General features: G+C 42.7%; 1 protein-coding gene across 2 annotated transcripts in view; it reads right to left on the reverse strand.

Annotated features, from left to right (window-relative positions):
• The window catches only part of Apmap (adipocyte plasma membrane associated protein), a 26,321-nt gene extending 12,997 nt beyond the window's left edge, over positions 1 to 13,324 (reverse strand). Inside the window, exons 1-2 of one of the 2 annotated variants that reach the window (XM_021150422.2) lie at positions 13,145 to 13,324; positions 5,025 to 5,141 (exon numbers count right to left, since the gene is read on the reverse strand). In XM_021150422.2, coding sequence (XP_021006081.1) covers positions 5,025 to 5,141; positions 13,145 to 13,236 — 209 coding nt within the window. In that variant the 5' untranslated portion in view covers positions 13,237 to 13,324. Of the gene's footprint in view, positions 1 to 5,024; positions 5,142 to 5,234; positions 6,753 to 13,144 lie in introns of those variants that run through there. The other variant, XM_021150432.2, reaches the window with a different exon arrangement.
• Positions 13,325 to 14,993: the final 1,669 nt, after the last annotated feature.

The following is a 14,993-nucleotide window of genomic DNA, read 5'->3' on the forward strand; positions in this document are numbered from 1 at the left end:
TACATATTGTGTGAGTTCCTTTGTGATTGTGTTACCTCACTCAGGATGATGCCCTCCAGGTCCAACCATTTGCCTAGGAGTTTCATAAATTCATTCTTTTTAATAGCTGAGTAGTACTCCATTGTGTAAATGATTGCACCTTCCTCCCAGAGGTCCTCGACTGCCGCTCTGCCATGGCCAGTGTCTTCTCTCCTCTGTTTCTTGATCCCTACAATCTATTCTCAATCAAGCACTCCACTTCACATCACAGCATCTGTCCACTGATGCAAACGCTCCATCTCACTCAGAACCGAAGTCTTTGGAGTAACTTCTTATGCTGCCCAGTCTGGGCCTGCACTGCCCAGTCTAGTCCTGTTACCTCTTCCATTTTGTTGTTTCTTCTGCTCCTCATTCCAGCCCCAACCCCTTGTAGGGTCTTGGGTACCAGGTATTTTTGGTCCTTACCATTAACTCTCTCATAAGCTCCTCTTTCCTCTTTAGTGAAGCCTACTCTGAACACCCAAATTAAAATCTGCCACCTCCCTGGGCCTGGGCCTGGGCCTGGGCCTGGGCCTGGGCCTGGGCCTGGGCCTGGGCCTGGGCCTGGGCCTGGGCCTGTACTTCCTCTAATCTCCCATGGCACTTATCATCATCTCACGTACTTTTGGATTTGTTTCTCTGGTGTGTTTACTATCTGGCCCCATTAGAAGGGATGCTGTGTAGACCAGGAATCCCTTCCTGCTTCCCTCTGCTCTATCTCAAGAACAGTTCCCAATGCACACTGCTAAGGAGGAGGAAGAGAACTATTTCCCAAACCACCACCCCGCCCCCAATTAAGCAAGGCAGTTTCCTGGCCTGCTCCTGAGTAGAGGAGAAGCCAGGGGACTGGAGGGTGGTTGAGAACCTGGGGGATAAAAAGCTCTCTATTCTGCCTACCTGTCAGTTCATGACAATGCACTTTACTCCCTGGGGCCACTTCTGAGTCAGCACCACACTTGAATTAAATTCTCTCTCTTACCCTCTGCCCTGGCTCTCAGTTGTGGCATTCCACCAGTCATAAGATCAAACCCTTTCAGCTTAGCCAGGAAACTTCAGGTGGGGCAGTAAGTAGCCTATCTACTTTGGCCAAGGAATGTAGTTCTGACTCTGCTAGCCCAACCACCAAGCTAAGTGTGCAAAGCAAACCATGTTTGAACACAAAGCCAATACCAGAGACACTCAACCCTCTGCACCTTGGTTTAAATCCCACCACTCAGGAAGTTCTAAAGTATTAGTGTGTTTTTTCCTGCCCACAGGCAACCTGAGAAAAATCTCAGCAGGAAGGTAACCAGAAAATGTAGAGTCAGGGATAAGTGGCCCGTGCCCATCATCCCAGCACTCAGGGGGCTAAAGCTGGATATTGTCACAAGCTTGATGCCAACCTGGGCTACAAAGGGAGACCATGTCTCAAAGGGTGGAGGAAACAAAGAACAGGGACAGTCAGACTTGGATACAAATGGAAAGAGCAGGCAAGCAAGATCCTCATGGTAGTAGTTGGCAGCAGAGGACAGCCACCAAAAAGGCCATATCAGACAATGTTTGGGGCCTTACCTGGCTAGTCAGGGTACTCAGAGTTAAAGCCAGTGACACTTGTTCACCCTTGCTAACTCTGTAGCTATACTGTTTATGTCCAGTTATTCATCTTTTTGTTGTCCTCGTAGTTTTTCAGCCAGGATCATGTTTTGGTCTTTCTTCTGCAATCAAGCTTACTAAATCTCTTTGCTAGCTCTGTCAAATCTAAGTGTGCTGAGTTTGTCTCACACAAACGTCCACAATCCAGGACATTATCCTGGAGCATGCCATCTTAACAGATCTTTGCTCAGTAGCTTCCAATCCAGTTTACCTCTCATAGGGCCTAGAAAACCAATGAGTTTCTACTTAGAAACAAAAAGACTGTTTTGCATAGGAGGATATGGGTGTTTCTAGGCATTTTAAATATATACTTAGCAATTAGAGTCAAATTTAAGATGAAAAAGACAGCAATGTTTTGGAGAATAGGTTTTGTTGCTACCATTTTAAAGAGCATCAGGATAATGAAGTCCACCGGCACCTGAGAGTAGAACAGTGTTTCAGAAGTACACATTTTGCTACGAGAATGAAACTCAAAACTTCAAAGGGTCAAAAATAAAACAAAAAATAAACTCACTTTAGGAGTAAGCGAGGATATCAAAAGCTAAGGAGAGCCGGGCGTGGTGGTGCACGCCTTAAATCTCAGCACTTGGGAGGCAGAGGCAGGTGAATTTCTGAATTCGAGGCCAGCCTGGTGTACAGAGTGAGTTCCAGGACAGCCAGGACTATACAGAGAAACCCTGTCTTGAAAAAACCAAAAGGAAAAAAAAAAAGCTAAGAGAAACTAGTGTGTAGCCACACTGAAATCCCAGCACTCAAGAAGCTGAGGCAGGCTAGGCTGGAATACTAAGTGGGACCTTGTCACAGGAAGGAAAGAAACAAGAAAGGGAGAGAGGGAGGGAGGGACGGACAGAGGGAGGGAGGGGCAGGTTGAGGAAGACTGAAAATCAGCATTACAAAAAGCATATAAAATTAAACCCAAGTAGGACCTCCACTTACAGGAAAAGAAGAAAAGCCATGTCCCACGCACACTCTGAGCTCCTACAAGTGGGAGAATAACCTGAGTGGCCTAAAACCATAGAGAGCTCACTCTAAGACAGGCTTATGGAAAACTTCTCTAACTCACAGATGTCCCCAAATGCCTTACCTCTCTACATCACTAAGTTCCTGCTGGCTTTTCTGCTCCTCTACCAACCACATATGACCACACGGACAGCCCTGTCATTCTGCTCACATCTCACCATGTTATCAAATGTATCCTCAAAGATTCTGTCATTAAGAGGTCAGATATGCAGTTCAACACACTTCTCTTTCGCAACGGAAAAGGAAGGTGGTTTTGAAGAACAAGCCTTTGTCTTCCTACTCCCTCCACAGTAACAGCTGCACAATCATCCAGTCTAAAGGGCTGCAACTCCTGCCTCTTTTGTCTTGTCACCTACTACATGACCTCTCTGACTACTCAGACTTCTAAGTGTGCTCTGAGCTCTCTCTAGTAACCTGGAGGACACTTCCAAATACACAGTCACACTTACTAGCCCCTCCACACACGATTAATAATGATGACAGAGGCTACGAGAAGATGGCAGCTCTACCTTCCTCCCATGTGACACAGCACCATTTGTCACATAGTTGTGCTGTAAGCAGAGTCATTTGTCTGTTTATTAACATTTTTCTTCATCTCACTTCACTGTGAATCTTGAGTTCTCAGCCAATCTATTCCTTTTGCTCTGTGTTTAGGGGCCCATTCTCCTAATTTCTAGATGTATCGGTCCCAAATCTGAGCTCATGGAGACTCTCAGCTGCACCTTAACCCTCTTGCCTCACCAGGCTCCCCTTGTACAATGTCAAATCCTCACTGAGTTGTTTTCCATTCGCCATGGCCGCATACCCTTTCCAGTTAAGCTCATCACTATTCTTCTCACACACAAACTGGCCTTTCCTGGGGTCAAAGGCTTTCAGTCAACTCCAAAGTTACATTTTCACCTGCTGTTTGCTTGACAAGGCTAGAATCAACCAGGCTTCTGATCTGAAGCTATACACACTGTTCACTCCGATGTCTTATTCAAGGAGACCTAGATCAGTTCAGCTGGGAGTAGACTGAGACATCTTTCTACAGGTTAAGAAGGACCTATGAAAAGACTACCAGACTGTCCTCAGACTCAAACAGGAAGTGTGAAGGAAGGTGTACCCACTGGCAAAAGATAATAAGCAACCCCTCAATCTAACAAAGCTAGCATTTCTTCTGGATCCTACAATGCAAGCTAATCTCATTTCCACAGCAGTACACACCTTTATTTGCAGTCACTCATTATTTTGGTTTTGATTTTTACAGTGCTGGGATCAAATCAAGGGTCTTTGCACTTTCCATACCTTCCCCCGCCCCCGAACACACACACATACACACACACATCATTTGGTAATTCTAAATATAACAAACAAGGTGATTCTTGCCCACATGTCCACCTAGGATTAGAAATGTCCTCCCTCATCTCTGAAGTCTGGTAGACCTGTACCTTAGCTGCCGGACAAGTTCTTAGTGAATTGGATCCAATATAAAACCTTAATTTTTATATACAAAACACCAACACATTATTTAGTTGTATATATTACCTTCCCTTTATAGTTAGAGAAAGTTCTTGTATAAAGCCCTTAAAGCTTTACATGAAGTACTAACTCACCTAAAATAAACTTCAGACGGTTTCACTCCCACTAGTGTCTCCAAGGGGAGCCTAGACTCTTTTGCATGATGATTTGAAGTTTTGCTACTACAGAATCTATGTGAATTCCCTATGTGAATTTGTCAAACTTATTTAACCAAATAGAAGAACTAGGATTTCCTTTGATTTCTAGAAGCAGGTACTGCAAAATAATTGGGAAAACAGAGGCTCAGAGAGTTAAGAGAGCTCCTTCATGAAAATCTCAACCTACCTTCCCTTTTCTCCAGGCCAAACCACACAGCTCTTCTATAACCAGCCCAAGTTCAATATCAGCAAACACCAATAAGAGCCTGACTCTTCCCTGCCAATCACAAACATGACTACATGTTAAGGGTTTGTTTTTTTTTTCAAATTACAATAAACTGATTCCTCACAGTCCTTCACTGGTGAATTATAACTTAACAGAATTATATAATTACAAATCTTAAAAACTAGTTACTTACAAAAGCTACATAAAGTGATTTAAATCACCATAGGGTGCTTCTGCTACTTCAAATGAACTAAGGTCAGTTATTTCAATCTTTTTAAGTTTCCCTGAATCTGATTTTCATACCTGGTTTATATAACAATGTCAGGGACAATTTCATACATATTGAGTTATAGCTAATTCAACATGAAACTCAATTCCTACTCGTGAGTAACCAATTCCCAATCCCCACCGATTCTATCACACAGCCCCACTTGGTGGTAGAACCCTTCCCAAGACTGCTGAGCACTTACCTGAAACTCTGAGGATCTATGGGGGACTCCAACAGCATCATGGCTCCAAGTAGGGGAATGGCAAGGGACACGGCCAGCATCAAAAAGGTCATTCTGAAAACTCTGCCACTAAAGGAACTGCCAGAAATAAAACAGAGTGACAATCAGCGCAGCCACATACACTGACAGCCTGGCTGCTCTGAAGGCCCACTCGGAAGCACAACCGCTCACCTAGTTTCTCTGCTCACCCAGTTTCCCCACTGCAAGGTCACTAGCTTTGTGGTTCATAGTTAAATTTTAGCAGTTTGGCAATCTTGGCAGACATGACTATTTCTTTGTGTAAAATCTTGCAGCTGTGTCTGGTCAGTCATAGTCCAGATATTCTTTCTTCTAGCAGAATTTTAAAGGAAAAACTCACAGAATTAATGAATACAAAATGTAATGGAAGAGCCATGCCCAGTTCACAAACCTGTAGCCCACCACTTACAAGTCTGAAGGAGGAGGATTATAAGTTTAAGATCAGTCAGGACTACATGCCAACATTCTGCCTCAGAAAAGCTGGGAGAAAAGACTTGCAACAACATGATAGATATATTCACCTAACTTACACAAAGAAGGTAAGCAGACGGGTGGGGATGGACTGAGATTTTCATGAAGGAAACAGAAGCCCTGACAACTCTGAGGCCCTAATTTCCAAACTATTATGTACCTCCCCATTTCAAGAATCAGAGGAAATCCTCCTTCTTCTTCCTTTGGTAGAATTTGGTAGGTATTCCTGGGGAATTCAAATGGATTCAGCAGTTAAAATTCCAAAAGGCCAGGCTTTAGAGATTGCTTCAGGTTAAGAGCACTGACTGCTCTCCCAGAGGTCCTGAGTTCAATTCCCAGCAACCACATGGTGGCTCACAACCATCTGTAGTGGGATCTGATGCCCTCTTCTAGTATGTCTAAAGACACCTATAGTGTACATATACATAGAATAAATAAATCTTTTTTTAAAAAAAGAACAAACTAAATTCCAAAAGGCTTTACCAATCTAAGTGCTATCTCTGGAATCTGAGTAGCTTTCAGACAAATGACAGCATTGACCAGAACACCTCACATATTCTTATCTGGTTTAAAAAAAAAAATAAGTGACGACTGTTAGCCTCTTGCTAAACCTCACAGAATCATTATCTCTTTACATAAATGACACGAATTTTTACTGAACACTTGACATTAAGATTAACTTAAGGGGGCTGGTAATACAGTGGATAAAGGCTCTTATTGCCAAGGCTGATAACCTGAATTCAGTCCGCAGAATTCAAATAGTGGAAAGCCTACATGTACACTGTGTCATGGATGCCCACACATCTATACTCATGCATAAACACATACAAATACACACATACGAAAATAATTTTAAAAAAAAAAGGTTAACGAGAAAATTTTAAAAAGCTAAAATCATGAACTTATGAAATTTTTCCTATCTAAAAATTTTAAATATACACTTAAAAAAATGAGGAGTCATATTTAACAGAACAGATCTGAGGGAAGGGTTTGAGGATGGATTTTATTTTTGACAGGCAATGCCCACTGCCAAAACTGGAACACCAGAAAAGCAGAATGGAGTCTAGGCCTGCTGTTGCCATTAGCAATAGTAGAGAGTAGAAAATGTCTGGACCCAGAGCCCTTGTTATAAAACACTATGAAAGGTTACAGTGCTACTATGTATCTTCAAGTATTATGTTAATGGAACCACACAACATATGATTTTTAGTAATTAACCTCTCTCTTCAACTTGCAACTTGGCCATGGTAACCCAGAATCCTTCATTCAGCTGCCACTTGTCCAGTAATTCTGACTAGATCTCTTGGTTCAGTGTCAGCCTGTAGACCCCATGTTTGTCTTCTTCACCACTTTCAGCCCCTCCATGGCTTTGAGGACTGGACAAGCCACACTCTTGAAGCCTCTACTAAGGGCTGGGCCTGATGCTATTTCTCTGAAGTCCTCCGTAGGTGTCAGTTATAGAGCCAACACCATCACCAACCCAGAGTTAGATGTGCTGCACTGTGGAAGCAACTTGTGTGTAAAACCAGTTCTCATAGCAGGGAGCATGATCTTTATGTCTGGTCAGACTGCCTGTGTCTGCTCACTCAGGGCCTTTCAGCTCTGAGGAAAGCTGCCAGAACTCTGGTGACCTACTGCTGGTTTACCTCTTTTAAAATAGCACCAGGCATCAAGAAGCCTCTATGAAAGAGGAAGGACTTCTTTTACTTAGCATAAGATCTTTCAGGATCATTCATGTATTTGCGATATAATATGTCAGTATTATTCTTTTTACGGGTTTTTCCTGGTATAAGACTATCCCCACCGTGTGTGTGTGTGTGTGTGTGTGTGTGTGTGTGTACACCCAAATATGTTCATCTACTCATCTACTTATGGACATCTCTGTGTGAATGGAAATTGTTCCTTCTATATAGTGTAGCTTTGAGCTTATTTAATAGGTAAAAAGTGTCTGAATGGAATAATGAGAATAGCCAACCAACACTACAAACACTACAAATCTACTGACCCTCACATATTAAAATGGTAACTATGTGTTACCAGAATTACATCTCAATCTCCCCCCCCCAAATACATATATATAAATTTATACAGTGGTAAATTACAAAACTCTATCATTTTATAAAACAAAAACCACTAAATTGGAGATTTTAAGTAAATTCTGTGATTTGTTTCCACTAAAGAAAAAAGAAATTCAAAGTCAATGAATCTTCTATGCAAACTGCCACACCAAAGCCTGGGACTGTGTTTTTTGTTTGGTTGTTGTTGTTTTTGTTGTTGCTTGGAAACAGCCTAAGTTTTTTACCACAATAGAAATAAATTGAGAGGTATCCATTCAATAAAGCAGGACTGGCTACAGTACCAATGACAGAAAGATGGTTTTTAAAAGCAAAAGCAAGACTCCCAAAGAGAGACACAGTCAAAGCACCCAGAGAACATTATACAATCCAACCAGGATATCCCTGTCCTTGAAAGGACACTGATGCAATCATTCACTTCATCTGAACCAATGGAGAACCACATATAATCCCAGACCGGTGGTTGCAGGTTGTCATTTAACCAAAGCAAGCATGAAAATCTAACCAAAGTAAAGTTTTCTTTTTCACTGTCTAACAAAACAAATTCTCCTAATCTGCCTCAGACTCACAAAAAGTTCCTTTTATCATACTGTTCCTCACATAGGAAGAGGGTGTTGGGACTAGAACTCAAAAGCCTCACAATGCTAAGCATGCCCTGTCCCATTAAGTTCCATTTCCGGCCCCTGTACCTTATATTTTAAAACTCTTAACTTGCTAATCTGATTCAGAGTGTGGCACACTACTTGAGTCACTGCCCCTTCACATCATGGTAAAAGGTTCAATTGTGTCCAAAATAAGTCCAGCCAGGATTCAAGGCAATAGCTGGAAAAGTAACCAGAATTCCAAAGATGACTTGTAATGGATGTCCCACATCTCCCATTTTGTCAGGATCTGAGCAAGCACCTTTTTTCTTTCAGTGGCCTTAGTGGTGGAACCCTCTTAAATGTTAGGCCAACACTGCCACTGAGTGATATCCTTCGACCCTTGACAGGATTTCCTGGGTCCTAGTACTATTACTACCTTACAGTTAATAGGATCGAAGCTAAAGAGAAATTTAGAAGGCCCCCTATTAGGTGCTCCAAACTTAACTTCCTCCATCAAAACAACCTTCATAGCTTTTGTTTGGATGCTTGCTTGCTTGCTTGCTTGCTTGCTTGGTTTTGGTTTGGTTTGGTTTGGTTTTGGTTTGATTTTTTGAGTCAGGTTTTCTTTATTATGTAGCCCTGGCTGTCCTGGAACACAATGGGTTGACCAGTCTGGCCTCCATTGCACAGAGATCCACCTGCCTCTGCCTGCCAAATGCTGGGATTCAGAGACATGAGTCACATTAATGAGCATATTCCCAGCTTTAAACAATGCCTGGAGATTCTGATCTATGGATCCAGAGTAGGCATTTTACCCATCATTTGTTCCTAGTGCACAGCTGGACACCATTAATCTTATCCAACTTGCTTCAAGACTACACTATCCAGCTTCTACTAGTAATTTTAATTTTGCTGATCTAGTTGTTTGTTTGTTTTTTAGGTGGTGTTATTTTGGTTTGGTTTGAAAACAGGGTTTCTCTGTCTAGCCCTGGCTGTCCTGAAAATCACTTTTATAGACCAGGCTGGCCTCCAACTCAGATCTACCTGCCTCTGCCTCCTGAGTACTGGGATTAAAAGCATGTGCCCCCACTACCTAGCTAGTTAAGTTTTATGAAAACTGAGTATGACTTACCAGAAAATAATCCCCCATGATGATGAAAATAAAGTAGGCACTGACCAGGGGTAGCTATTGAGCACTTGAGATGGAGAGAGCTTGTCACATAAATGAGGCAAGCTACTCTGGAACTCTTACTCTGCACACACTTATTTACTCTTAGCGGAGGCTAACTCTTTTGACCTCACTACTGATCCTGAGACTTGAGAGTCCACTTCTAACCCTCGGTACTTGATGTTGGCTTTCCCCAGTCTGGGCACCTGCCTAATTTAGCTTTTACTTTTATCTCTATTTTCATTTACAGAACACCACACACTCCTGCTGGCAACTTATTTTCCAGATGAACCCTGAACAACCAACTTATTTGTCCAAATTTCTTAAGAAGAGCCTAGAGCAATGCTTTCTCCCTTGAGAATATGACACCCTGAATTGCCTGCAGTCTCTCTGGGAAAGGGCAAGTCACAGTGATGCAACCTGTTCTGACAACTGTGTCGACAAAAGCCACCACTTACAAAATCTTCTGCCATTTCAACAGCCAAATTTGAAGGGTATTCTTCAACTCTCCCTGTATTTGAACACCAGACCACGGGGCCTTCAAGAGACACAAAGCCTTGAATGAGATAAAAAGACACCAAGAATTCAAGAATGAACTGTGAACTCTGCAGAAAAAAAAAAAAATCTATTGGCTTCAAATCCACACAGTAACAAGCAACCTAGGAAGCGTGAAGGCCAAAGAGCAACAAGTCTCATCTTTCAAAGAAACTGAACCTCGAATCTGCTCATTTTTCACATTCTTTTCTCTTAGAATCATTTTTCTCTAAAAAGAGTAAGAATTTGTTGTCTTAATTGAGCAATTACAGAAAAGCAAGTGGTGGTGGTGTACGCCTTTAATCCCAGCATTTGGGAGGCAGAAACAAGTGGATTTCTGAGGTCGGGGCCAGACTGGTCTATAAAGTGAGTTCCAGGACAGCCAGGACTACACAGAGAAACCCTGTGTCAAAAAACAAAAACAAAAAGACCCATTTGAAGACACACATAGACAGTGCTGAGATGTAAACACTATAATCCTAACTCTCTTATCTCCATCTTAGATTGGAAAATTTGAAAATTGAACTTAGACCTCCAGAAACTCACTGAAACACTGTTGTTAAATCTCAGTGCATCTTTCACTCCTGAAGACTTACATATACTTAAAAACTAAAGCAAACTTTCTAAACAGAAGGGTGTTTCTAAAGACAGTCTCACAGTGTAAGGATTGCTCTTTCAATAAAGTTCCTAAAGCATTTGGGAAACCCGTGTCAAACAGTGACTCTAACAGGCGGTGGCATGTTAAAATGCCCCACTCGTCTGTGCTCCACACTGACTACAAGGATTCAACAATCAAATCTGCTGTGTAGCTCACTCAGACATTCTGAAGCTTTAACCCCAAAACTCACTCTCACAGCACAATTGTGAAAGATGCTTCTCAATGACAGTCCAGCATTCAGGTCTGTCCTTCACTCACTCTCACCTCATCCTCCAAGTCTGTAATGTCATTCACTCTCAGAGACCTCAAGAACCCTGTCCAAGTGAATGTTGCTTTTCCTGCAAGTCAGGAAACTTTCCAAAGTATTGCAAAATGCTCCTTTCTCTATTAAAATCTGTTTTTCTTCTTTTATTCTAATAATCAAGGTTTCCACCACTCCATTCTGAGGTGTGTCTAAGATTTTTGATACTGCAACCTCCTGTTATCATCTACAAAATTCACATTCTACTGTGCAACAATATTTAGGAAGGAAGGATGGAAGGGAGGAAGGGAGGGAGAGAGAGAAAGAGAGAGAGAGAAATCTAGTAATGTTTTAAGTCAGTTTAAGATTTTGTGTTAGGTTTGCAGGTTTTAGCAAGTCTAAAATTTATTCTAAAATTGTTTGTTTATACTTTTTTCAGATTCCATGCTTTCTATTTTTTTAATTTTCTGCACTGAAAATCAAGTCCAGGACCTTGGGTGTATTAGGTAAGTGTCCAACCTCTGAGCTCCCAACTTTCAGATCTCTTCACAAAATTTCCTGATTCATATTCAATCCTCTACCCTTACAGTAGTCAAGAAGATAGTTGGACAAACTATTAGAGATGACTACAAGAAAAAAAATACAGGAGAACTGCTGAAAACGACAAACAGGAATGTTATCACTGTAAGTATAGAAAGGTGGGTGGCTATAACTCACTTTAAAAGCAACCATTTCACCGGGCGGTGGTGGTACATGCCTTTAGTCCCAGCACTCGGGAGGCAGAGGCAGGCGAGTTTCTGAGTTCAAGGCCAGACTGGTCTACAAAGTGAGTTCCAGGACAGCCAGGGCTATGCAGAGAAACCCTGTCTTGAAAAACCAAAAAAAAAAAAAAAAAAAAAAAAAGCAACCATTACAGATCACTAAAGATAAAATAAGAAACATGTTGACAAACAGCAAATATGTTTACAAATGGCAAAGTCAAAACAGTGTAAGCACAAATGTAAGACATTGGAAAAGATCAGATGGAAAGAGACAGTTTGGTGTCTAATTTGTAGTCATTAAGGAAGAAATCCAACAGAGAACCTTAAAAAAAAAAAAAAGATAAATATGCCCCTTTGCCTGTGGGTCAGAAGTATCACAGAAGCTGTTCTAAATATCAGGCCAATCTATCAAGAGTCCCCGGGTGCCCAGGCTTCAAAACACTTTACTTCTCCAAGTGCCCGGATAGGGCTCTCTACAGCTCCACCCTTTCCTAGTTCTCCTAGTTCCTGCAGTTAGGTTTGGCCACTCCTTGCTTATCCATTAAAAGACTCACCAACCATCAGCAATTAATTAGCAATACCCACAACAAGCAAGGTGAGCAATTTGTCATAATCTACCCACATTTAGCAATGTGAGTCCTAGTTAATGAGATTTCAAGGCTACCTAGGATGGCTGGTCTCCCTAATCAAGATCCATACTAGTTAGTACCTTCCTGTTCTTTTACAAACTCCTCTTTCCAAAGCCAAAACATGTTTGTATGTTTATCTTATCATTAGTCAAACCGATCATCAGAAGCAAAAACTGTCTCTCATCTAGTATGTACCACATCCCTTCATCACATTGCTGGTGACCAAAGAAATATTTCTAATATTTCTATCATATAAGTTAATTCCACAACTTTGAGGCTGATCTAGATATTCAAAGTACAAAATTCTGGTCACCAAGTTGAAAAGTCAATTTTAAATGTCTTCTAGTATGGTTTAAGGAGCATGCTTCATATGTGGGCTAATAGTGCATTTTGAAAGTCAGAAAGACTGGGGCCAAAAAAAAAATTCTTTTTAAGGATTTACTGTCAGTAACTACTGTCCCTATTACAAAAACCTGCAAGGCCGAATTCTCAGAAACACTGCCAACAATGTCAGTCGGTTCTCTACTCCACGCTGAGGAGTACAGACTGCGCGGCGACAGTAGATGCAGGAGGAGGATCTTCGCAGAAAGGAAACCCAGCATCTTTTCTGACTTCTCTTTAAGGAAAGTGAATAACAAGGAACGCGAAAGACTCGGCTGAGGGCAGTGGTCAGGTGGCTGTCCCAGGAGTATCAGAGGTTCCAACAAGGACACATCGGGAAGATGCGTGCAACTAAAGGAAGGCAAAAGGCGTTGGCTCCAGCGGCTGGGTGGCAAGAAGGGACAGAAAAGGTCCACAGCAGCGTGAGGGAGGACAACCAGGTTCACGCAAGGCCTCGCCCCGCAGATTGTCCTGTCAGCCCGAACCCGGCTCCTGGGTCCAAGCCGGGATAATGAGGAGGGTTCTCTCCCGTGGGATGATCCCAGCCCAGGTCCTGCCTACCTGCCCTCCTTGACCTCCGGGACCTGGCCATCGTCCGTGACGACCTGGGGCCGCAGGGGCCGACGCTGCCGCAGCCCGTCCGCTTCGCTCATTCTGCCGCCTCTCCACTGACACCTCCAACACCGCCTTGACACTCAGCAACGCGGGTTTCAGAACCACCCCCTGGCGCGAGGAAATGACGTAAACTTAGCGCCGGAGCTGCAATGCAGGCCCCACCCCCTTTTGGAGATTGGCACAGCAGTAAGGCTCCACCCCCTGGCCCCAGCCTACAGCTGCAGGCAAATGGTGAGGGGGTCCCTCCCTCAGTGAGCCGAGTCTGGATAGCGAGGCTGCAGCGGGTCTTCCTCAAGTCCGAGTGCAGGGCGGTGAAGTCTGCAGTAACAAGCTTGCAAAGAGAAGATGCCACTGATTCTTAACGAAATGTGTTCAATGCAGTAATCCCCGCCTGAACTGTTATCTTTTCTGAAAAGACTCCGCTGAAGTTCAAAATGTGTCCTTTTGGTTAAGATCAGATGTTGACTGCTAGAGATTCAAGTGGTTATACAATAGACATTTGATAAATTTTCTAAAGGGAGTTACCTAAAGACAGGCCCAAGTAGAAAAGACCGCTAATAGCAAAACTTTAAGAATCATGAAGCAAACACCAGGTAGTGCTTCCACGGTATTATAGCGAGTCGGACATACTCCTGGAGGTGAAGTGAGCAGACCGCAGGCAAATCCCTCCTTTCTGGAACTAATGGGAGCCATGACTTCAATACATGTAAATTGTAATACAGTGGTGATTTAAAGAGAGAAACTTGGTCTAGTGGAAGCATTTAGCCGGTGAAGGAATGTGGGGGTAGGATTGGAAGGAAAAAGGCGGACAGGAGAATTTCAGGCAGCAATAACCAAGTAGGGCATTGGGAAGGATCTCTAGGATATAGGTGCTGGGTTTTGTACCTCACTTGGGATTTTACAGAAGCAAACATGCCATTATCTTTTCGGCACTAGATGGCGATAGAATGCCACCTCAATGTTCTATTTTCCTATCTCTTGAGGGAAGTGGAGATTTCTTAACACTCAGTTCTGTAGGGATCTCAGGTTATATATAATCCAAGCCTTGGCAACATGGTACTTGAGTCCATCATTGAAGACAGACATTATAAAGATAATATCGTGGGTAATTTTAACAACTGCTGTGTGGGTCTGGCGCCTACCTGCATGCCTGAATGGCTTCCCCTTCTGATTGCATGTCTCTGACTTTGTCATGTTACTCCTTGTTTCCTTGTGATACGTTTTTCTTCTACCTCCACCTAAACCACCTTTATCATCCAGAATCCATTTCAAGAGTCATTGCTGAAAATCTCTTATTAAATATCCAGAGTATCTCCATCTATGGGAGGCTCTATGAACATTCCTGAGCTGTCACAAGTAGCCTGTTGCATCCAGTGCCTGTTACGTGGGTTATGCGTATCCTATGCCCAGTGTGAAACACATGGGCCAAAACAACCCGGAACACACACACGAAGAATAATAAAAGAGTTGAATACACTGAACTTCCTACATAAAAGGAATTCACCAGACGACGTGTGAGCCCCTCAGTTATGAAAGACTGCTCATGAAATTCGGGGCTAAAGTTAGAAATGGTCTTGGCACGGATCGGTTAGAGTCTGTAAACTAGGAAAGTGTCTGGAAGAGCCAGGGGCCATATCTCTAAAACAAATGAGTCCACAGGGAATTGCTGGGAGATACACTCATGGCCTTATCTTGAAGCACATGAGTCTGAATGAGCTGGGGTTAGAATAGGCTGAGCTTCGATCATTTGTGTTATGCAATACGACTTAGGGGTTTTCTGTTTGCAAGTCACGGT

This window comes from Mus caroli, chromosome 2, assembly GCF_900094665.2.
Source record: "Mus caroli chromosome 2, CAROLI_EIJ_v1.1, whole genome shotgun sequence".
Lineage (NCBI taxonomy): Eukaryota > Metazoa > Chordata > Mammalia > Rodentia > Muridae > Mus > Mus caroli.